The sequence below is a fragment of the Ananas comosus genome, linkage group 2 (assembly GCF_001540865.1).
Source record: "Ananas comosus cultivar F153 linkage group 2, ASM154086v1, whole genome shotgun sequence".
Classification (NCBI taxonomy): domain Eukaryota; kingdom Viridiplantae; phylum Streptophyta; class Magnoliopsida; order Poales; family Bromeliaceae; genus Ananas; species Ananas comosus.
Genome location: NC_033622.1, coordinates 13,257,772 through 13,283,722, shown reverse-complemented (window position 1 = coordinate 13,283,722; position 25,951 = coordinate 13,257,772). Strand labels below are relative to the sequence as shown.

At 35.1% G+C, this 25,951-nt stretch overlaps 2 protein-coding genes across 2 annotated transcripts; both read right to left on the bottom strand.

The window, feature by feature from the left end:
- Positions 2,230 to 8,947, bottom strand: LOC109727890 (cryptochrome-1). Its single transcript, XM_020258100.1, has 6 exons — positions 8,724 to 8,947; positions 7,642 to 7,652; positions 6,396 to 6,614; positions 4,630 to 5,336; positions 3,398 to 4,194; positions 2,230 to 2,803 (listed from the first exon to the last, which is right to left on the bottom strand). The coding sequence occupies exons 1-6, from the start codon at positions 8,945 to 8,947 to the stop codon at positions 2,752 to 2,754; spliced, it is 2,010 nt and encodes a 669-aa protein (XP_020113689.1). The 3' UTR covers positions 2,230 to 2,751.
- LOC109725870 (myb-related protein Zm38-like) lies at positions 15,208 to 16,784 on the bottom strand. Its single transcript, XM_020255270.1, has 3 exons — positions 16,467 to 16,784; positions 16,213 to 16,342; positions 15,208 to 16,093 (listed from the first exon to the last, which is right to left on the bottom strand). Exons 1-3 carry the CDS (start codon positions 16,597 to 16,599, stop codon positions 15,421 to 15,423), a joined length of 936 nt encoding a protein of 311 aa, XP_020110859.1. The 5' UTR covers positions 16,600 to 16,784; the 3' UTR covers positions 15,208 to 15,420.

Sequence of the window (25,951 nt, the reverse complement as noted above, 5' to 3'; positions counted from 1 at the left end):
AAAAACATATTGTGGACCTACTGTGTGTACCTTCAAATTACTTTTCAATTGATATTTCATTATCAAAAACTCATAGATGTCTAGAAATATAGAAAAAGTTTTTAAGGAATGGTTACAAGTGTATAAATTGACTAAACAATTTTTTTCCGAGAAAAAGCAGCATGTTATTCGCTTTATTTTTTTATTAAAAAAAAAAACTTAGTTGAAAATGTAAATCAATTAGTATTCAAAATTAAGATCTCCGATAACTAACTAATTTTATAGTAGAATTAGAATATTATTAATAGTAGCAAGTGTTTCCTACTACCAACTTTTGATAATTGGATTTCTAGGGTTTAGGCTTTGATGGTGTCACAATTATGCAACTAAGTGCTAGAGAGTTGATAATGGCAAGTGTTTTGCTATTATTAATAGTATTTTAACTCAACTCCTAATTTTCATTAATGCTTTCATGCATTGGACTATTCTTTGATATTTAGACGCATTTTAAAGGGCTACTTGTCATCTAAAATACTATCCATTCTTAAAAAACTTTCTTAAGTTTTGATTATTTGATCTCCATTGCCTCAAAAGGATTTAAAAGGACATAATTGGCAATTTAGTAGATGGTAACAAAATGAATTAGTTCTTCAACTACCGAGAAATATCCATTTAAAAAAAGTTGCAACACGATGTCGTTTATTCACTTTAGAATCCTGTTATTGTTCTTCACTTTGAATGCTGTTACTTCCTACCCAATAAGTATTTGTAATATTGCATACTGGTGATATTATTATGCACATTAACTTGTGGTCCATTTATTTTTTGCATACTTATTTTTCTTGTAGGATGCTCAATCTGGACATTGGTTTTTATACAGAGAAGATTTAGGTGAAGCCAAATTAATTGGCTATTGGCCAAAGTCTCAATTTAAAAGTTTAGCTGATAAAGCAACTGCAATTTCATGGGGTGGAATGGTTATTTATGACAAGAATGATATTAGTCCTCCGATGGGTAGTGGACATTTTGCCAGTGAATTAAAAAGAAAAGCAGCGTATTTTAAAAATATTGAAATATTTTATTCTGATGGAAGATCTCATGACTTAATTGATGGCGCACAATCTGAAATTGCCGAAAAGGAAGAATGTTACACAATTAGTGAACTTGTTAATTCAAGCAAGTACGGACAACATGATGGACATTTATTTTATTTCGGTGGACCTGGTGGATGTACCGACTGATAACAAAAATTTATCTATCTTGTAAATAAATAATAAAATTATAGAAAGAGTGTCTCTCTTTCTCATTCTACTATTATATATAGGAAAAATAATTCAGATAGTGTTTATCTTGCTGTCTATAATTTTAAACTAGGCCGAGAAAGGGTTGAGATGGCAGTATTTTTTTTGAGAATTTTTCTTTTGAGAAATTTGCTCCAGTATCCTTAAAAGACCTGTAATGATGCGTAGAGCTACTATACTATCGAAAGCATACAGGATTTGAAACTCTTCACTTTTTGACCTTTAGATCAAAAATTGTACGGTTGGGATGATTGGAGTCCCCCTAGAGTTAAATAGTACCTCTAAGATTGAATGGTTCCCACAAGATAATAGTATTAATCTACAGATTTGAAATAATCAAAGAAATTGATCTAAAGGTTAAAAAATTAGAAACAGCAGATCCTCTATACTTATTATAGCATAGTAGTTTTACTCTACAATAATTTGCACAAATGGTGGGCGACAGAACCAGTTATCAATATCCATATAACCTTAAAAAAGACCTACTGCTGAATAAAGAATATGCGGATGGCATAAATGGCGGGCAACATAGCCATTTTCTTATCCACATATCTTTTAAGAACTGTTAACTTGGAAATTACTTTCCTGTAAATAATTTTTTCACCCTTTCTAATTGCATTATCGCTCACTGGGGTTTCAGCAATGTGCTTAGATATTCAAACAACAATGATCCATAAAGCTTTTCCATTCAAAGTGACAAAAGGCAAGAAACATGTCAAACTGAGGCAAGAAATTCTTAAAGTAAAGAAATATGATGCAAGTAATTAAGCTTCCCACAAATTAACAATTTGTTTTACCCTGCAAAAGAATATTCAATTAACTCAATTTTTTTGAAGAATCAAACGTAACTGTAGTAATTTACTTTTTTAAATCTTATCCCTTAGACTTGTACCTCGTAGAACCACAGAAAAAACCTGAATGATATAGCAAGATTTAAGCCTCAGCTCCATTCAACAAAAGAAAGATATAATGTTTCTCAAACAAGAAAAAATGTCATACTGTTTTTGCAAAACATGAGCGAGAATTACTTTTCATTTTTCTGACTACTAGTAAGAAGGAAAATATACAAAGTTACCTATGTAAAAATCTTAATGTTGCATCATATCCTTATGATACATCGTATCTTCGACCAATCAACCAATAATGCATGCTTAAGCCATTATGGCCATACCCGGAGAAGTATGACCTCCAGTTTTGTACTGCATCAATTTTCAGGAAACAGAATATTTGGCTGCTCAATAAACCAAAAATTCAAAAATATGAAGGATATAGACATGCATTATTTAGAGAGACTGGCTATCTAGTGAATGATACAATCCTTTGTAACAACTATACAAACAGCTATGTGTACTACAGGTCCTAGAGCACTAGATTCGCAATAGAAACTTCACATTGGAAGATCAGGTTGCTTGAGCAAGCAATAAAGGAGGGGGGGAAGATAATTTACATTTAGTATTTGCCACTCTAGAGTCTAACCGATAGCATTCGGCTGCATAGCATTTTCCACCTCCCAACTTGTCGTCCTGTTTTTAGATTTTGTACACTGTTAGCATAAGGTATAGCAACTAGGAGTAACTCAAATAACTTTTACAAACAAAAAAGGCACTTTGAGCACTTAAAAGAGTAACATAACTCTAAATTTAGGAGAATTTGGTTCCGCATAAAACTATTGAAATTGATTTTTCCTGAAATAGTGTTCTCCATGGAAACAAAATTTGTGTTTATTGATGTTTGGTTGGGACCAAACTGAAATGTTTGTGAAACATACTTGTTTGATTTGCAAATTAAAAAAAAAAAAAGAAAAAAAAAGAAAAAAAAAGAAACGCAAGGGAGAGTGAGGATGAGAAAAAACTTCTTTTGGTTTCAGTTTGTGTTTTTGTGCTGAAACAATCAGAAAAAATGAAAACAAGTATTTGCCCTAGAATACGTAAAATCATTTTCCATTGAAAAGTATTTTATAGGGAATCAATCCTTTTTCAAAAACTGTTTTCACACCTCGCTTACGTGGAACCAAACACCAACTTAGCTTTTTGACAAGAGACGAAGATATTCAAATAGCAGTGTAGAACATGAATATTTGAGTTTGACAAGAGAATGCTATGGGATTCTATACTCACACTGTCTGTGAAATCTGCCTCCAATTCCTTAGTTGTTGAGGCTGTGAATGCCTTTCCAAATAGCTGTTGTTAATGACAGCAGTTTCATCAGCAACAAAATGCCCTGAACGGCCAGATGTCGTCGGAGGGGACCAAACAGGAACCACACCGCCATCTCTCCCGGTCCAGCTACTAGAAGATTCCGATGCCGAATATACAGTACCTCGAATCCTTGTAGGACTGAAATGTTGGGTAACATTATTTCTTATGGTTTCATTGGCAGCTTGACCTATATCTTCTCTCTGGGGCTGTGTCTCAAAATCTACATTTGAAGGCACCTCTAGCCTACTGTCCTCACCATTGTTTCCTAAATTTACAGAAACCTCCTCCTCTTCAACTCTAACAAATGAAGAAGTGATGCTAGGAACCATCTGGTCCTCACGTCTCCTTACTGCTGTAGGGGAATTATTTGTCCTGATTGGTTCACGATCCACCTCCATCCGGATCTCTTGAGGAAAATCGATCATTGGTAATTCTGAAGAATCACCGAGGCCTTCTTCCGTTCCATTCTCTATTGCGGCTCGTGAAGCAGCTTCTAGCTGCCACATCTCTGCAAGGGCTTCTTGGAGTTTAGCTTTTGCGGCATCTATTTCTACAATAGGGAGAGGGTAGTTGGAGCCTAGCTCAACTCCTGCTGCTTGTAGCACGGATTCAGGTGCATCCCATGGATGGTGTATCCATTCAGTAGGTAGCCTGGCAAGCTCGGGAAGCCAGCGCCGTACATATTCTCCCTTTGGATCGAACTTATAACCTTCAAACTGTAAATTACGATGTTGGATCAAAGTCAAAGAAATAACGAGTGGCATTCTGTATTATAAGGAATTCTTTCCATCAAGCAATCTACACTTAGCCATTTAAGTAAAACATTTACCAGAATTAACCTCCCACACCCACACCCGCACCCCACATCCAAACAAGGTAAAAAGAGCCAGTAAGAATTCAAAGAGGCAGATCTTTACACTTGGAATTTCACAAAACTTCAAAGATCAAATAAACACAGGATAACTAAATAAACCAAAAATAAGAATGAAAAGCATAAAACTAACAGGCAAACATGTGTGCAAATGCAGAAGCGTACAAACCAGTGAAGGAAGATCAGGAACGAGGGCTACCTCTACTAAGTATAATTTTATATACTCAAGAACGTTACAGAGACTTAACCGAGACTGCACGAATATATAGAAAGATCATACCTGAGGGTTATCAATACGGTCCAATTCACGACCATCAGGAAGAGTTCCAGATATATATTGCCAGCCTAGGGCATCGCTTTCGAGATCAGCATCTAATAGCGTGTCCCAGAAGTACTTCATCCCCCACCTCCAAGGAAGTTGCAGGACCTTCACGAAGAAGCTGGACACAACCACACGGATCCTATCATGTAGCCAACCGGTTGCCCACAGCTCTCTCATACCAGCATCTACCAGAGGGTAACCAGTCCTACCTTGTCTCCAAATTTTAAAGTAGCCCTCATTTACCACCCATGGGAAAAAGCTAAGGTGTGCTAAAAGAGGCCTCTCATGACTGCACGGGTGGTTGAAGCTCAAGTATCTAGAATATTCTCGAAGGCCGATAGATTTGAGAAATAAGCTGCAACTCTCTTCGCCTTCTCTGTTTCCCTCATTGGTCCACAAGAGCTGCTTCATACGAACAAGATGGAAGACCTTGCGGACGCTTAGTTCACCAAAATGTAAGTGGGGCGAAAGAAGAGATGTGGTTGCGCTATCTGCTTTCTTTCGGTTCACAGAGTATCCAATCAGTGGGCCATTTACGAAGGCAGTCAGGGACCTGTCCGCATTGCGCCAACCTGGCGACCATGCTCGAGCTAGAAGAGCATTGCTTCCCTTTTCAGAGTCATCTTCAAAGACCAAGTTATCTGATGGGCACCTCGATATGTCACCTGAGAAAGAGAAAAGAGTTCATAAGTTATTGGGTTCCTTGGAGACAAATAATGTTTTATGAATTTTTATATTGTTTTTACATTTCAAAATAAAACTGAAAAATGAAAATTTCATGTCAAAGTATATTCAAATAACATGCAATACTAATATGATGTCCGCTTGGTATAAGTTCAATTCAGCAGGCAACTATAAAGATGCCAAGCTTGTACTCAGCCAAATAAAGGACAAGGATATGGAAGTGTAGTGAAACAAAAAAAAAAAAAAAAAAAAAAAAAAAAAAAACAAATGTCATAAAGTGCAAACAGAAACTTCTATCCAAACAAAGTTCCCAGTAGTTACAAATTGAAAATGACAATACTTAAGAATTGACAACGGCATCAAGCGCCAAACTCATTTATATGCCTGTATGATCTACATTACTAATTTTGCGCCAAACTCATTTATATATATGCTTGCATGATCAACATTACTAATTTTTCTACAGAAGAAACAGAAATACAAAGCACGCAGTTTCAGGTCCAATGATCCAACCCTATAGACTTTATTTCGTAAAATAACATGTAAAACAAAAATAATCAGAAAATTTTCTCTTTTTTTTTTTTCCAGACAAAAGAAATTCAGTGTCCTTTCGTACTTGAATCGTTACAAGACTAACTGCCTAACTGGTAAGCTCAAATGGCACATTAGACAATAAACTGCGCACTAGCACAGAGATGCGGGATTGCAGTTGATTCTTACGATAACAAATAAAGGATTATCTTGATTGATACTTCTTCTAGTAGGCATACCACCAAGTGACCAACCATCTTTGGCATAGCAGAGATCTTTGCACTAATCAGAACCCAAGGAGACTTCATCACAAGTAACATTCAGGCACAACCATTTTCACATCATTAAAGAGCACACAAAAGTTAAACAGCAATAAACACTAATGACTCCAGGAAGCATGTAAGTTAAATTCATTATTCCTCTTGAGCCATAACACCTGAAAAATACTTGAATAATGAATGAAAATTAGTAGAGAATAAAGTGGACAATCTGATAGAAGCAGATCAGACCTGAATTTATTCTTTTAGGTGGCAGCAGAGGTGCTGCAGGGTCATTGGGCATGCTGAGGCATTTATTCCAGAAAGATGCAAAGGTAGTAAACGGATGGCCGTTCTCGTCGTTAATCTCCCATGGCTCATAAAGCAGATCGGCATTGAACGAGCGCACAGTTACGCCTTCAGCACTTAAAAGTTCCTTCACCCTGTGGTCCCTGACAAGGGATAGAGGATCTGCAGAACGAGAACAAAGGATAAGCTGCACGAAAAAGAAAAGAATATAGCTCGAAAGAACTGTCGAACATTAAATTTATTCATCGTTTCACAAGCTTGTTGTTACAAACAATTTTGAAAGGTATGAAAAGTATAAGGTGAAAACACACCTAACTTAAGACCAATTTAAATCTGCTATCAAACATTTCAAAATTTTAATTTTGTTATCTATCCTTTCAATTTGTTCAATTTGAGTCCAAAATTCAAACGAATTATTTACTTTAATAAATTTATTAGTTGTAAAAATATATATCGTTCCAATTTGCTCAATTTGAGTCCAAAATTCAAACGAATTATTTACTTTAATAAATTTATTAGTTGTAAAGATTGCATGAAGTATACTAATTAAATCTAGTAAAGATGAACGATGAACTCAAATTTAAAGTCAAAATATTGTTGATGAACTCAAATGAAGCAAATTGAAATATTAGATAGTAAAATTAAAATGTAAAAAGGTGGATAATCAATTCTAAATGATTCATAGTCCATGTAAGCTATATAGGTTTTTCTTTTTCCAAAAAAAAAATAGTAATATCGACAAAAACTTAAAAGTAACTCCCAAATAAAAAAAAAATAAAAAAAAGGGAAGGGCCGAATAAGAGCGTATGAACAGTTTTACATGCCGTGCGGATCATAGAAAACGTAGTGATAAGATTGGAAATCAACTTAAAATTTTATTGATGAGAAAAATCATAGAAAAAATATATATATTTTTGGAGCAGAGAGACTTAGAATAGCGTATCATGAATCCAAATCAAGAGGGGAGAAGGGAAAAAAAAAAAAGAAAAGAAACCCAGATTAATTTGCATAGACACGAAGCCATCCATTTTAGGCATCGTTAGACGAGAGCAAAATCAACGAGCTGCTAAAACAAGGAGAATCCACAAAGTGAGGCGGAAGAGATGGACGGGAATGATCGATCGGGATGGAGACGGGGAGAGAGAGAGAGAGAGAGAGAGAGAGAGAGAGAGAGAGGAAGGGAGAGAACCGTAGAGATGGNTTAATATATATTAAAGGTATTAATTTCTCTTTTTTTCTTTAATCTTTGAAAATGAGGCTAGATGCGGAATATTTTTCAAAAGAAGGCTAGATAGGGAATATTTTTTTGTAAAGAGGCTAGATAGGTAAATAGTTCTTTGTGGGGAGCAGGGAAGTAAGCATACTTACTGCAGCAGGGTTTAACTGGTGAAGAAAGCGCTTGGGACTTCTGGCCGAAGCCCATTGGATGTGGGGTGATTGGTTTTCAGATTTCCTTTTTGTTTTTTTCTTTTTTTTTTGTTATTTCTTGCTCTTACTCTGTTGTTGTTGGACTTTTTTTTACTTTTTTTCTATTAATGTAAAAATAGGATGCGTATCTCAAAGTGCAATGCAACTATAGTGCAAGAAAGTATTATAAAGTCTAATTTGAAATTGTGTGGTTAAAATACTTGTTTAATTTTCGCCTTAAGCACTATAAAATTAGGGCGACAACCACCACCTAGAAGATTCAAAATATTTTTAAATTCTTTTAAGCTGTAATAATGTAATAAGAATACCATAATCCCATAAACTGTTTTACTTTAACAGTTTAACCTGTGAGTACACATGGAACCCAAAAAAAGATACGCAACTGTATAGCACAAATCCCGTGCAGCTTTTTGTGTTGAACTTTTTGTATTAATTGTATGCCCTCCACATTTACGAGGTTCTCTTAAATTTATTATGCCCTCTTAAATAATTATATCGACATTTTATTTCCTATATTTATAGCGGGCCAGAGTTTTTTTTTTTTTTTTTTTTTTTTTTTTGAGAATAGGTAGCGAGCTACCTGCTTCATTCATTAAGCAAAATGAACTAGGCGAACATTTTGGAAGCAGCCAGGGCCTCCGTTGAGGGAAAGAGACAAAAAAAACAGAAAGAGAAAGAGAAAAAGGTAAAAAGCGTAACTAAAAGTAAAACTAACTGCAGGAAGAAAGTCAGAGATGCTCCATCCAAGCTTTGGCAAGGGAGATGACTCGGTGGAGGGCCCGAGCGGCATGGGGGGCTGCCGAGTTGAAGCTAATATTATTTCGTTCGGTCCACGCAACCCACCAAATTGCCGCTAGATAAGATAGACCCTCCGACCTCTTAGCAGCATCTTGAATGTTGGAAAAGGAGGTCCAGAAGTCACGAACATCGTTAGGATCCGCCAAATGGGAAGTCGGAAGGTTCGCGACAGAGAGAAGTAGGTAACGGACGAACACACATTCGCGGAAGAGATGATCGCAGGATTCCATCGAAGAAACGCAGAAGACGCACTGTTGTACTACCGACATTCCTCTTTTGAGCAGTCTGTCGGCCGTGGGTAGTCTTTTACGTAGCAGCAGCCAAATAAAGATTTTAATTTTGATGGGGATTTTGAGTTTCCATAAGTGTCGGTACGTCAGGTCTCGTTGTCCACCATCAGACAGGAAATTGTAGAGGGATTTGACCGAGAATAACTCGTTGGAGTTCCACCGCCAAATAGGCCGGTCCGGGTCGTTGTTTGGCGAAAAACGGAGAACCAGCTCTCTCAACAGCGCGAATTGCCTGAGATTTGCAGAAGATTGTGAGACCAGAAACCCTCTACAGATATAGCGCCATCTCCATCCATTGATGTTCCAGCATTTGGAGACTTTGGCATCCTTGCCCCTGATGGTCTTTCATGGTCCAGCAGGTCCATATAATAACTTTTCCAGCTATGGACATTGTGGTCAGGTTCGAATTTCCAAGCAAATTATCCGAGAACTTTTTTATATGATTATAAGTAAGCATTTTAATTGATGCTCCTTTAAAGATTTTACTATCCATAGGTGCAATATATTATTTATATTAACCACTCTTTTTATATTGCTCAAATATTTAGATTTTTTAAAATAAACTATAGAAATATGTAGAACAGGACAAACACAGACTTTTCTAGGTAATATTTTATTATTTAATCAGCATATTTACACACGCAAAATGTTTATAAATAACAATCCACCTCTCCTCAAGAAAAAGAAAGAAAAATATTTATTTATATAATATAACTCAAATATTAATAATTAAAAGTACATAAGGCCAATGGTCCCAAAGTTCGGGCATCACTGCAAGTTGCAACAGTTCAATTTTAAAAAAATTAAAAAAAAAAAAACTTCAATTTTAATAATTGTTGATTAATTGATTTGGACGGTTCCTATAAACCAACAAACGTAGAAACCACGCGATGTATATACGCAATTGATTGCTTGATAAGTAAATGTCACAAAGGCCCTGTGTTTCTTTAATGCGTCGTCGATGATCCTTTATCATTTTTCCTTTTAGCAAAGATGTAGGGATAAACAAAATCTAATATATATTATTCCTGTACAGGTGTGTTGTGGGCTCATCTCATCCCCTTCGATAATGCTCCTTTTTTTTTGTTTTTTTTTTGTCACCCTCAATTATTTTTCTTCTCTTTTGCATAAGAGTTGCTCAAGGAGTGGTTGTAGTGCTTTTGAGGACCACTATTGTTTCTGGACATTTGCTTCCCACCGCTCATTTCAATTTTTGATGATGTTTCTGGTCCCTTATTTGAGATAGCTATATTTTAACAACTCATTCTCTCTCTCTCGCTCTCTCTCTTGGTTGATTGTAATTGCTGGGGCACAGGGAGGGTGACGGAAATAGCAGATACTGAAATATATCGTGCGATGTTGAAGATGTAATGTTCAATTTTTCAGTGCGGAGATAAAATTCCTTTCAGATGTTTCTGGAGCCTAAACTTCGCTCATTGAACGAGACATTAATTCTGCATGTTCAAATACTTTTATACAAGAAGCTTATTTGATTGATCAGTTTCTTACAAGTCAGAATTTTTAAAAAAATATCTCTAATATATATCGAAGGGGTTGGATTTCATTACATACTCAGTGGTCCAAACAATCGCTCGCCCGAATGATGATGGACCGTGAGTAACAAGGCAACAAGCAATAATCAAGACTAAATTGAATTTTAAGTAGGACCGGTATATAGAGTCTCGACTTAAAAGAATGATTAGAATACGATGTCTCACAAAATTCGTGTTGGTGTGTGATAAGTTCAGTTACAAATTAATGAAAAAATCTGACAGACCTGATATAGATAGATGTACATTCAAACCGTGAAAAAATTACATATAAGTATATTCTTTTTGTTGACATCTTGGATGTTTGAATTCTCTTACTATTTAAAACGTCAAATGATGCATTAAATTCTCTCTCTCTATCTCTCTCAGTATAGAGTTGAGCTAAATACATCAAAAAGTCTATAACAAGCCATTGTTGCTTTTAGATTTCTAATTCTTAGATTCGTTCATTGACTATTAGGAACCTTTGAATCAAATACTATTTCACCTACCACCACTCAATCCAGGTGGGCTACTATCATCCTAGCTAGCTCTATAATACCTCCATCAAAGGACTACAAATCTAGAAGCACTAATCCCTTCGTGCTTTTGAAAATATTCTAACTCAAATTTCAAATCGAAAGTATTGATCTTTCTATTGATATTAAGTAAGATTTTCTATTAATTTTTTTATATAATTTGGATACTTCTACACTATTGAACTTAGAAACGTGCTACATCAACTGTTTAAATAATTATTTTTAGACCTTTTGATCGCTTGGTAATTGATGTCAAAAAATTATAAAATTTAATTTCTAAATAGTTCCAATAGGGTAGATTATACTTAATGGAGCCGATCGTCGAATCAGATGTCTTATCATCAAAAATAACTTATAAGTACGGAGGTCTCCGTACTTTTAAAAGTACAGGAGACGTACTCTATATATATATATATAGAGAGAGAGAGAGAGAGAGAGAGAGAGAGTGAGGCTACTATGCTTCTGGAAGTATGGAGCCTTCCGTGCTTCCAGCTCGTTTTCGATGTTACGATTTTCGAATCGTCGATCAGCTCCGTTAAACTTTGATCTAGAATATTTGAAGTACCTAAAAAATAAATTTTGTAATTTTTCGATATCATTTGCCTAGTGAACAAAGAGGTTCAAAATTAACGGCTGAAAATAAAAATCTTACAAAACATGATAATATGATATTAAAATTTTAGATCATAGATATTGATCTTGTTTTATATAGTATATAGAATTTTCTATCAAAATTTCACGTGATTTGGATATTTCTACACCGTTAAACTTGCAAACGGCTCACCACGGTCTTTAAAATTATTAATTTTGAGCCCCTTTGATCACTAGACAAATGATATCGAAAAATCATAAAATTTATTTTCTAAGTATTTCAAATACTCTAAATCAAGTTTAACGGAAACCGATCAACGATTCGAAAGTCAAAACATCGAAAACGAGCTGGAAGCACGGAAGGCTCCGTACTTCCAGAAGCATATATATATATATATATATATATATATATATATATATTATATATATATATTATATATATATATATATATATAATAAATAAAATTACTGCTTCAAAGATTTATTTATTTATTATTTATTTACATTTCTTTCATAACACTTACTAGTTAGCTAAGCAATTTAGAAAATAGTTTTTTTAAGTCAAAATAATTCATTTTCATGTGAACAGTTGTTAGCCCTCTATTTAATTAAATTTGCGATTTTCCAAATACAAGTACATAGTATACGTACGTAGTAGAGAAGTGTATGTTACCTCTAGCAAATCTAGATCTTGTTAAAAATTACATGCTATATACCTTGATATTCAATTGATTACATATTTTATTTACTGTACAAATATCTATCGTATGTGCCGATGCTTGTGTACCATATATAGAATTGATTTTGTTCCATATTTTCCAACTTTTTCTTTTTCTCCTGTTGTAATATGTACATGTTCTAATATAGGGACTTAATTTCAATCTTGTATTATGCGTCCTCCGCGGTTAGCTAGGGTGAGCCATTGTTGAGGTGAATTATACACGAATGGGACCGAACCCGATAGCTCAGCCGAGAAGCAATAGAATCCTACAGTCTTCTATGCTGATGACATTTTATTGACCCATTTTTATGCGATTTCGCATCAATACATTTTACTGGCCCACAAAATAATCTCCTAACACATTGCCGACCACATACGATTAGCGATTCTGCTTCCACGGGGATCATAGCTAAAGTCACTAAAATGAGAATGAGGGTGACAACCGTTCACAACTCTTGCTGAAACTCTCTCTTAGCAACCCCGCGGACTTTGAGAGGTGCAAATTAATCTTATCGAATATTATGTGCAAAATTTTTCTACGCACAAATAGCATAACTCTCAATCAAACCGTTCGCTAAAATTGAGAGTCATTCTCATCTGTTAGATTTAACTTCGCGAATAACCAACGGAATTTGAAAATTAGACGAAAAATTTCTGTACGCAAAGCTATAAGAAATTTGCTCCAATCTCGTGCAGATATAGACGTGATGTTCATCCTGAGGACATGCAATTAAGATGGCCTCGAATGAAAGGATAAGAAGCGTTGAACGTGTACTCTTTTTGTTCGTTTGCACGCGAGTCTAAAGACAAGTGGATCCGACCATGGGTTCATTGATGGGACTCTTTGCGGCAAATATATAGAAATGTACAACTCAGATCAAGCGTTTACATTTTGTTGGTTCGTTTGTGCTGTGCCTAAAATCATGATATGATGATAACACGATTTCGTCAGTGCAGGAGGAATATTTTGTAGAAGATAATGATATAAGATTCTCACAGATGTTGCAATTTGCAAAGCACTCGCATAAGTTGGTCTGGACCATTCTTCTTCTTCTTTTTCGTTCCCTCTTTTTGATTCAGTTCGGAGTCCCCTTATTCGTAAACCCTTCTGAAATGTCAGAGCCATGAGTCTGAAATTTAAGCTCACACTCGCACTCGGCCTCCAACCTCTGAGCATTTAACCACTTAGCAAACTACTAGCGATTTTGGAACATTACGAGCAAACCATTGAAAAGCTGCATTTACTTAATTACATGTGTCGTGGCCTTCAAGGCCCACTCTTAGGCCTTGTTTGGTTCACATATTTTAAAATCGAAATGTGTTTTACTGAATCCGATAGTTATTGTTTGTTTTTACAGAAATCGAATTATGATTTCCATTCCTCTCTAGAATGGAAACCATCTAATCCATGTATGGGATCCAATCTGCCTTTGAATTTCGGATTTGTTCATTTCAAAATAAACTGCTCAAAATCCTCTCTTATATATAAGCACTTCCCTGATCTTCTCTTCCTTCATCACGCTCTCTCTTAATCAAAATTCTTTTTTAAAATATTAGATGTCCATTCTGATTTTCATTCTAGTAATAAACCAAATATTTTTTAAAAATTTGTCATTCTATTTTTCATCCTTATACAATTCAATTCAATTTTCTATTTCTATTTCAATTATGAACTGACAACGGCCTAATAGTGGGCCATAAGTGGGCCCCGAAAGATCCAATACAGCTGTCCAATAAACGGGCCTAACGAAGGGTTTCAATGGTAACTCGAATCATGGCCGAGCCCGAACCATTGATAGGCCTACACTAAGCCATTGAATCCCTCGATCCAAAGGACTTGGAAGATATATACTAGTTTCAGCCCAGTTAGTTTTTTGTTTTCTTTTTTTCTTTTTTTTGTTTTCTTGGGCACAGTTATCATTTAATAATTGATCTTCTAGAATAATGTAGGAACTTACAAAAATAAATAGTCGATGGATAAAACATACTCAAAAGGGCCAAATTAAGCTTACCGTAATAAGTCCCTAGCTAATACTCAAAAATAAAATGATGATGATGATAATATAGTAATAATAATAAAGAAGATATATATACATTTGAGGTCTCCCATTTCCTTCCCACCGCCACCAACTTTGTACATCTTGGCACCAAATCATTAGGTAATTGATATATATACACCTTGTAAAATTATTTATATTTCATCTATGACATAAGAAACTTCATCAGGTATCCTATATATATATATATATATATATATATATATTATATATATATAGATATATATATATATATATGTGGGCAGAGGATTAGGTAGTAAACTGTTTCTTTCATTTAATGTGGCTTTTGACATTTCCTTGACAACGATGAGCTAACAATCCCAGTTTTAGTTAATCTTTTACAAACAAAAAAACTCACTTAATTAAGGTTAACTCAAAGCACTGATCGTAAGTGAAAAGGTTTTAGGTTTGTTTCATCTTGCTAGTAATTATTATGTATCTCCCAATTTGGCTCTAATTAAGAAGCCCTTGCAGAAAAAGGCGCATCAAACCCACCATGCTTACTAAGAAGGTGGACAATGGGTACTGGTCCTTCAAAATTTTAAGAGGCGTGATTAGTAATTAATTAAGTTGTTTATTTCCCAACATGGAGAGGTGGTGACAAACTAATTACGCTTAATTCGAAGAGTTGAAACAACATCCTAATGATGATGCTTGAGTGGGATTATATGATTGATACTGGAGTTAAGATGTTAGTTTGTATGATAGAAAACAAATTAAGTTCTATATATGCACCCAATATATAGGGAACTATTAATCCGTAAAGAAGAGAGATTAAAAAAAGAAGGCATTAATAGCTAATTAAATACAAATGTCCACTCAAATCCAAGCCATTCTACGTGTATATATATAGGAACAAGTGTGTGTTTACATATATACAAGTATCTGTTAAAAAAAAAAAAAAGCATTGCGTTTATATGAGTTGTTAGCAATGCATGGGCGCACGCAGCAACAGAATTTTGAAAAAAAGTATAATAAATAGCTATTGCATACAATATATATACGTAAATAAAACTCAAGGAAACTCGATGATGAACGGTTCATCAAAGAAAAGCTGATCAGGCGAAGCAAAAGTACTACAAGCATCCCCAGGGTTCAAAGAGGAGACATCTGTGAGTGGAGGGAGTGAGCACTGGGATAACAATGGCGTTCTTATTGTGCCGTTCTCTCCTTGTCCAAAATGATCACCACGATTATAACCTAGGTCATGGGCCTCGTCATTGTTCACGAGCTGCTCCAACATTGATGAACACGGGATCCCAAACTCATCTGTGATCTCATTACCAACTTGGCTTTGGGAAGAGAGGAGCTGCGGAGTGCTCCAGAGGCTTAGAGGTTCCGACTCGCTGGTAGCAGCGACACCGCTGAGGTTATTGGTGGCGGCAGAGGTCGCAGTCACTGCAGCCGCCGTTTGAAGGAGGTACTGTAAGCACTGGAGCTTCACCGCCTGCGTGGTGGCCTCTGTCTGGAGCCGGGCTGCGTGGTCGTCCCACGGGCGGTGGTCCACGAGCTCATGGAGATTGGCAAGGGCCAGGAGCTGGGGGAGGGTGGCGAAGAAGTCGGTCCTGGGCCGGTGGGTCATCGGGTCGATCCCCATCTGGATCAGCCTCTTCTTGAGGTGCGTGTTCCAAAAGTTCTTGATCTCGTTGTCCGTCCGACCTGGCAGGTGCGTTGCGATCGCCGACCACCTGAAAGCAGATCAAGAGCATGCATGCAGGTATAAGGAGAAGTTGACGGATATATATATAGAGAGAATTAAAGAGAGATATCTAGCTGTAGAGAGAGTATAAAGATGAGGATTAGGTACTTGTTGCCAAGGATCGAGTGCAGGTTGAGGATGGTCTGCTCTTCCTCAGCAGAAAACTTGCCTCTCTTAATATCGGGCCTCAAGTAGTTGGTCCATCTTAGCCTGCAACTCTTGCCACATCTATTGAGCCCTACACATTAGAGAGACAAAGAGCTCCAAATGTTAATTAATAATTTAATATCAACCAAAAGATACACATGGAGCAGATATATATGAATGCATGTTGTGAAGGGATTAATTGTTAGTTAAATGACCAGCAAGCTTAGGAAGGGCTCTCCAGCTCCCATGGCCATGCTTTTGGATGAAATCAACAAGCTTCTGGTCCTCTTCAGGGGTCCATGGCCCCTTCTTGAGGCCATGCTCATCACAACAAGGAGATCTCCCCATAGGAAATGGTGGAGGCCTTGTTGGGGATGGGGGTGGGGGGAACTATAACCACCACCTCTAAAGTTAGTATTTCAGTTGGCCACCAGAACTTAATAATGGCTAGCTTGCTTATTTGTACACTTGCCACTGTTTGGTTTTATTTATAGTTCATTATGCGAAATGACTGATCACCCCATTTTGCATGGAACATATATAATTAATTTGTGAGATTAATTAGCTAGCGCATGGCATGCATGCGCCACTCATGTGACTGAGACATCCATGTACTCTTTAACTTCTAGCAGTAGCTAGCTCTGAGACATGTCTTTAACTTATAGCAGTTGTTGTAATATATATATATCTTTCCTCGAAGATATATCATGTACACATCTTGATAACCAACTATTCCAAAAACATATTAGTAAGAGTAATACTTTAATACACTATATAAATTTTGAGGATTTATTTTTCTTAATAGATGGTTGAGATGTAACATGATTTTAAAAATGACCCTTACTATTGAGGCATATATAGGTTACTATTCACCACATACCTATCTAATGGGTATTTTGATCATTGCAAAATATTTTAGTCCACTAAGAATATTATGACCTTAATCTCAAATACCTACAACAATAGTTAGAATTCAAAATACAACCAAACTATAAAGTTAAATTCAAAACAACATAAAAAACTTAAGTATAAATCAATTTCAATTTTTTTTAATAAAAAACACAAATTTAAAATAAAACTTTTAGTTCAAATTCAAAATTTCAATTTAAATCAAAAATTAAAATTTGGCTTTACGATTAAAAGTACAATTTAGATTCAAATTTTAAAAGTTTAATATAAATTTCAAAATTAAAATTTTACATTACAACTCCAACTTCAAAAATTAAGTTTAAATTCAATACTTTTTTGAGTTGGATACTTAACAAATTAGGTATTATCTAATTTGATAAGTAACAAAAGTAAATAAAATATTTAATATTTATAGAATGCTAACAAATTTGATGTATACTACTAATTTTTTTCCAAATTTGTTATATTAACTAATTCAAATTGGTAACTTGTTCAACAGATTACTTTATGTAAAATCCAATTATACTCTTTATTAATTGAGAGTTAGATTTTAATATTTATAGTGTATTAAAGCATTTCTCTAAATAACATTTACAAACAAAGAGTGGCTGAAGAAAAATGATGTGATCCTGATAGTTAGGCAAAAACTTAATTGTATTTTTAATATAAGAGACTCCCGCAACGCACACATTCAGTGGAATAAATCAACTCTCGAAGAAAAATTAATCTTAATTTGACTCCCCCGGTAGTTCAATGAAATTTTACGATCAAACTGTACATTAATTGATTTTCACGTACACCGACTGTCTCTAGCGTAAGTGGCAAAGGAATTGATGGTTGATATCTGAGATTTCAAATTCGAATCCTAATTGATTCACCATTTGCAACTAAGTTTATAAAAAAGTTGATTTTCACGTACCCATCATATCAAACAATCAACTACGTAGGATGGTAGATGCATGCTAGTTAAACAAATTTTGTAATTAAATTGATATGAGCTAATTATATACTTATATATGATGATTGGCTGAGCTCATGCAGATTGTGCCACACAATTAACTTATGGCCATTCACAAAAGTTCGGAATAAAGAAAATTTGCATGACTATATAATTAGTATAGTTTTTTGCATTCAAATTTTTTTAAAAATGATCATATTAATTGTGGAACAGTTAATTTAAGCACTCGTCAGCTTCCGTATAATAATAAGTTAGATGGATATTACGCACGTCATTATGGATACTCCACGTGTTCTGCGACGTGGGGTCGTAAAAACTCCCCATGCACGCAAACATAACGAAAGCAAAGCAAACTACTCTCGTCGCACTGAGTCTTCATATTCACACTAACTTCTCTACCGCACTAATTAAGAGTCCTTTTCTTGCTGAGGTTATTTCTAACTAAAATCATAATAAAGTGCAATTTTGCTTACGTGATTATGAATGACTAAATGTTCATATATGCTCTTAATTAATTTGCCTCCTCTATATATAAACGGTGTTGTTCTGGTTATTTAGATTTTTTTTTTTTTTTACCCCTTCAGATCAATCTTATGGAATAGCTATATTATTGGGTGTCAGTTTACCTGATTTCCAATTTTTTGTCCTTCAAAAGCAGCTTCACTGCTTCGATTAATTATAATTTTCAATATATGGCAATTATAGGACGTGCCTCTAAAGATTTTAAAGGCTAAAAAAAAGTTTTTATTTGTGAAAATAATCTCACTATTTTTATCTAGCTACGTAGCGACTGAGGGGATTGCAAGCCCATCTAAAATAAAATATTAATCATTTTTTAGAATAGCACTGTACGTACTGATATATATACCGCCAATTATACAAAAACTCCATTCGAGCCAAACAAGCCAAATATTCTATATCTATTCTATTATCTCCGAAAAAAATAATTTAGCAGATTAATTAGGAGTGGAAATCCTTGCATTTTATCACTTGATGACGCTGTCGACATATTTATATACGCGGTTTTAAGGTTTGAGTATAGATCGATCACTAATTGACATATTTCTTGTAACATAAAATGCTTGCGCTTACGATCTGATTTTAGTTTAATATATGGTTCATGAGTCTTTTGACGGTGTCTTTAATTTATAGGGCTAGCAAATAATTAAGGGTTAAAGCTAAAAGGCTACGTACACATGCTTGTTAAGGACACCACATCACCCAAACAAATTGAACCTTCTTATTAGGAAATGGCTAGCTAGAGGCTTGGAGCTATTGTAATTGGCAATACAAAAGGAACAGCAAAATAGTAGGAAAAAAAATTTTAAAAAGAAAATTGAAAAGGTTAATTGACAATCTAATCCCTGAATTGCGACCTAGAGGAAACTTCTCAAATAATTAAACATCATGATCAAACTTCATTGACTAAATAAAAATATATATGTGATTAATATAAATGAACATGTTAGGGAATTTGTTTAGCAAAGTTGTATCCCGTGGTCTCAATCAGAAGGGACCCGCCATAGAGCCACAAGGACATGACAGCTTTCCTACTCTAACCAACCCCTTCTTTCAATTGGCTCAAATTACGCTTTTAAGTGGGCTAAGATGCCGACTCATGCTAAATTAGCTCAATCATATATATAACATTAAAATCATGGCATCAACACAAAGGTTGAGGAAGGGGATTGCATAACTTTCCTGCGCGCAATAGTACCCCCGCACAAAATCCAAACTTTTCAAACTAATTAGGAACTCAAACATATTTCATGAGCGAATAGGAATTCAAATTCCCAGTAGGGACTCCCTATTCCATGACTCATGCACTTGAATAATAATATTTTTAAGGAAAAAAACAAGGGCCTTACCGTCTTAAGATTTAGAAATATATATCTCATTGAGTAGAACTTGCATGCTATCAGAAGCACGGACCCCTCGTGCTCCTAAGCCATTTTCGATAATTAAATTTTCGAATAAACGATCAGCTTCGTTAGACTTAATCTAATGTATTTGAAATATCTAAAAAATAAATTTTGCTGTTTTTCGATATTATTTACCTAATAATTGAAAGATTTCAAAATCAACAATATCTAATATTGGTTGACGTTTTTCATTTTCAAGTTTAATGGTATATAAGTATTCAAATCAGATGAAATTTTAATAGAAAATTTTTTATACTATCTACGGCTAAATTAATATCTCTAGTCGAAAATTTTAATGCTATATCATAACTTTTGTGGAATTTGTAATTTCAACTGTTGACTTCGAGTCCTTCCGATTACTAGGTAAATGACCATAAAATTTATTTTTTAAATATTTCAAATATGCTAAATCAAGTTTAACAGAGTCGATTGTCGATTTGAAAGTTTTATTATTGAAAACAGTTTAGAAGCACATAGACCTCTGTACTTTTAATAACACACAAGTCCTACTCTATATCATTTAAGCCAACATTATTTGATTGTGCGCTAATCAGAGGAAAATGAGTTCAAGCTCAGAATTAGTGAGTCATTGTAGTCAAAAAAAAAAGTGTATACATATAAGGCCTGCTTATTTCACAAAAACTGAGCTTTGAATTGAAGTGGATTTTAGATTGAAAAGAAAGTAATGGTTTATGGCCGAAAACGATTTTATCCCTCCCCACTTTCATCCCAACGAACACGCCCAAAAAGGAAGATAACCGAATATGCATGCCTTCCTATTTGAAGTTCAAAAGCAAGACTTTATTGCGTGGAATTGTATCCGATTAAAGATTTAGTTTAAGGTTTTGGTTGTACGTCACAAATAATAAGGCAAGGTGGAGAAAAACAGATGGCGACACTCAATGTGGATGTCGAAGCAAGAGCTAGCAGCCGAGTTGGTGCGGCCAACACCCAATTTAAGCCCCACCATCTCTCTCGACATGGACTCGAGCTGGAGACATTCCTCGCTAACGATCGATGAGCTTTTTGCGGGCTTGTATTTATTTTAAACATTTCAGTATTTTTCTCGTCGACCAGTTGCAAATATGATTATTGGATTTAATGAAGCACCAAAAGAAGTCCCTAATTAATATCCTTTGGTTTGTGCAAATCGAATTCAAAACCAGGGATAATTGCCTATGTACCTCTTAAAATTTTAAAAATATCTCTTTTATTTTTATTTTTTTCTTTCTAATATACCCTTTATATATTTCTCCGTTATTCAAAAATACCCTTATAGTCGGCACTCGGTAAGTTAATTTGAGTTAAACGTGAGTTAAATATCTATCTACCAGAGTTTTAAAAAATTAAAATATTTCTTTTGCCCTTCATTTAAGGGCAAATAAGAAATGTTAGTGATGGTAGAAGTGTATATTTGAAATGACCAAAAAGCAAAATAATTTTTGCGCCCCTAACTTAAGAATAAATAAGAAAAATCAGTGATGGTAGAAAGGTATATTTTAAAGGGCAAAATAGTAATTTTATAGAGATAACAGAGCTCATTAATAGTATTTAACTTTATGAGTATATTTGAAATAGGTTGGAACGTAAAAAAGATATTTTCAATATTAGCCTTCTAAGAGGGATAAATAAAAAAATAAAAAATTTTATAAGGATATATAAACAATTGCCCCTTAAAACTAAACCATGCTAGAGTTAGAAAATTAAGTAGATAACAACTAATCCTACAATAGGAGGCAGCTGAAAAAGGATAGTAGTGGTGGCATCAGCTACTACAAGGAGTCAATGCGACAAGTATCAGCTACTAAAAAGGAAGGAAAGGGGCTTTTCACCTTTGCTTCCTTTTTTTTCTCCTCTGCTTTGTTATCTATGCCTACTTTTTTCTCCAATCCTTGCATCATTTGGCGTTGGCAACAAGCTAAAGTTAAACCACATGAAAAAGGCTGAGAATAATTTACACAGAGACTCTCCCCTTCACCAGTACCTGGATGTACACATGCGTGATATTTTAATGGACCTACCACATACAAGAAATATCACCTAAAAGGGTACATGTGAGACCATTAATTCGTGAATATATATCTTGTTCAACCTATTTTATAATTTATGGAAAAAGTTCTATTGTTAACTTCAGTCAAAACTGGTCTGGTCGTAAACTTGGATTCATCGATCGATCATTTCTCTTCTTCGACAGACATTTCATTTGACAAGTTACTTGTTTAGATCAAAATCAAGCGCAAATCCGCCACTCACGCGAGTCGTAAGTGATTCGCACTAAAAACACAGTATCCTTGCACTCGATTACTTTTTTTAAGGACAAGAGGAATCAACATATATATATATATATGGATAAATTAATAACCTGCTAAATTAACCTTATATATCTAAGCCCATGTTCGAGAAGCAAGAACTGCACAAGTGAATAATATTTGAGTCACTGTTGATATCTAACAAATCCTCTTTTAAAAATGAGCAGCACAGTTGCTAGGCACGTATTATAGTAGCTCTAAAGTCCATCAAATCTAATGCTAATTTCATCAGATCTTTATGATTTCAACTATATATAACAACCTTCGTACATAGCCTAGTGGTTGTGACTTAAATTTAGCACTGCGAAATCATTGGTCAATCCCTGATCACGAATCCCCCCGATGTTGACAACGGGACTCTGATCACGAATTAATAATAAGAACCAAGCTAATTAAGAAGAAACAGTATTCAATGTCGCTTCAGCGCTAGCAATTAATCATGAGAACAGGAACGATCGAGAACAAAGCGCATAAAAAATGATTAGAAATTATCTCGTTAATTAAGCTTTTTCCTGTAAATAAATTGCCACAAATAGGAAAGAAGAGCTCAATATGCAAAACAGGAAAGAGTAAACCAAGAGCTATATATTCAATTCTATCATGCAAGAGGTATTTATCTGTTCTTATATCCAGCATACATAGACTTCTCGAATGAATATGATTAAAAAAAGAAAGAAAAAAAAAGATTTTTAGAGAAATGATCACAGGATCAGGTCTACTTAAGTTGCTACGATCTATAGATATATGTTTATATATATAACGCGATAAAAGAAGACAAACGCGCAAGATACAAAAGTGACCACATTTGTGGAAATAAAGAAACAACTCTATCCTGTTCTTAATTTCCCAACCGTTATGGCCAACTTGGCAGGAATTCTTACCTTGTGAAGTTGCACTTGATGTTGTACCTGTGCTATATTTGCAAGCCTTCTGATCTATTACATCTCTCACCCAACAACTACCACTTCTGCAGGTCCATTTGTCACTGAAAACGAAGTAAGAACGAGAACTTTTAATCCAGCTAATCCATTTATTTTCGACATTTTAGAGCACGAAAAGGAACAGCTCAAACGTTAACTCAAACTTTTGGGGTTAGCATTCCACGAAAGAGGACTCGCATACTAATTTGGTTATAACAACCAACGGTCTCAATTAAGAATCTTTTCCTCCCAAGAAAATTAATTATTAAAATCTTTTTAACTCAGTAACCTGGAATATCGTGGAATATCAACATAAAGGATTCAACTAGGATTCGAACTTGGGTCTCAAGTATCAACCATCAAATCCTTTGCCATTTGCTTTAGAAAAAGTCGGTTATAATAAGAAATTAATTAAACAGCACTCTTTGTTAGCAGTTCTATATAATGCACCGAAAACCAATATATGTATATGACATGTACTAGTCAATATATTATTGGCAAAATCTAACTCAAGCATATATAAGGAAATCGAGCCAATTTCTTGTCTAGTCTTATTGAAAAACAAATTTACCAATTTAGCCTCATGTTCAAAATATTTTTTAATCTAGTCTTATTTGAACTGATTAAGAAAAACAAAAAAAAAAACATGTTAAAAATTTATTTTTAGTGATAATTAAGAGAGATTTTCTCTTTCTTTCCCGGCTATGTACCCTCCTTTCTGTCTCTAACTCTCTCTCTAACTCTCTCTCTCTCTACCCTCTCCCCTCTCCCCTCTCCCCCACCAGTTCTCTCTCTAGCTCTCTCTCTCTCTCCGCCTATCTTCACCTCCACCCCCACCCCTACCCCCATCCCGACACTACAACAGAATTAGGTTATAGGGACACATGTTTGGAACACTTTTGAGTAAGTGTCCCATTTATGCTAAAACTTAAAAACACATCTACTAATGCCTAAATATAAAGCCCAATCCAACCAAAAATAAAAGATTACTCTACTCAACCCACCACACCCAGTCCATTTGGCCCGATTACAAACGGAAAAGAAAAAAAAAAGAAAAATCAATTACTATCATTTCTTCTCTCTTCACTCAATCCACTGAAATTCTAGACGAAGAGCCTTTACGGTCGTCCTCCTCAGCCACCGCAGCCAACGAGATAGAATTTCGGCAGTTGCTAAATGCTTAAATAAGTGTTGGTAAATTAGCAGCACTCTTTTAGGTTATAGCGACACTCTTTAACTGTCACTATATACCTAGCGACCCCACATATAGCAACACTTTTTAAAAGTGTCGGTAATTTTAGCTAGCAGTACTTTTTTGACATGCACCTATATTTAAAAGTGTCGCTATAGACCGTTTTTATTGTAGTGCGACCAGCCTCTAGCCTTCTCTCTCTAACTCACTCTCTCCTCCCTCTCTCGGTGGGGGTGGAGGTGAAGAGAGGTAGGGGAGGAGAGAGAGAGAGAGAGAGAGAGTTAGAGAGAGAATGGGGGATAGAGAGAGAACCGGTGGGGTGAGGAGGAGGAGAGAGAGAGCTAGAGAGAACTAGATTACTAGAGAGAGACCGGTGGGGGGAGGGGGGAGGAGAGAGAGAGAACCGGTGGGGAGAGGGGGAGGGTAGAGAGAGAGAGAGAGTTAGAGAGAGAAAAGTAGGTACGTACCACGGAAAGGGAGAGAAAGACCTTTCTTAATTACCACTAAAAATAAATTTTTATTGTTTTCTTAATCCCTTGAAGTGAGACTAGATTAATAAGAAATATTTTGAAAATGAGGGTAGATTGGTAAACATATTTTTCAGTAAAACTAGACAAAAGAATTCGTTAATGGAAATCGCAACTCGATTAGAATAATATGCGCAGCTTGTACCAGCAAGCAAACACGAATCAAATGATTATTCTCATGCAGCATATATAGCATTGCATGTCATCTAGCATAGCATTCTGAGACTTTGCAAATATAATCGGAAAACTAAGTCTAATATATTCTTCGGCACTCCTAATATGCTTGAATTGAGAAAAATAGTATTCTACCGGCTTTGATAATCTTTTTGAAAATACATTTACTTATAAATATAAAGCAACAATGCTTTAAATCTGAAATCTCACATACTAATCATCAAATTTTTCGACGGCGAATTCAAAATAATTATCGGTCAAGAAAAAAAAAATTATTTTACTCAATCACTTCGAAATCAAAGTTGGCTCTTAACCCCATGACGAGAGGGATTCAATTCCCTCAGAGTGGAAATTAAAATGCCAATCTTTTAATCCACACTTATTTTGATTTTTTATTTGAAGTCTCAAATTCTTTAAACCAAACGTGCCAATTTTCTTGCTAATCTTTAAAAAACAGAAAAGAAAAAAAAGAGAAAAGAAAAAAAGACAATGAAAAAATAAAAGATAAATGCATGGAAAATGCATTCAGTCATACACGTACGAGACCACTGTCTTAGCGCAAATATAAGTTGAGTTTCACAAACGACGAAAAGAATATCTCTGCACCTCTGTTAACATCAATTTTTTTTTTATTTATTTTCTATTTTCATTTTGCAGAGAAGATGCATAAAATCGCAGATATTTCCGCGTACGAAGTTCTCTGCGTTCTCTACTCGGCCCAAAACCCGGTTCTGACTAAGTAAGTCTCGGGTCGAGTCTCGCCCCAGAAAACCAAACATGTGGCCCGGC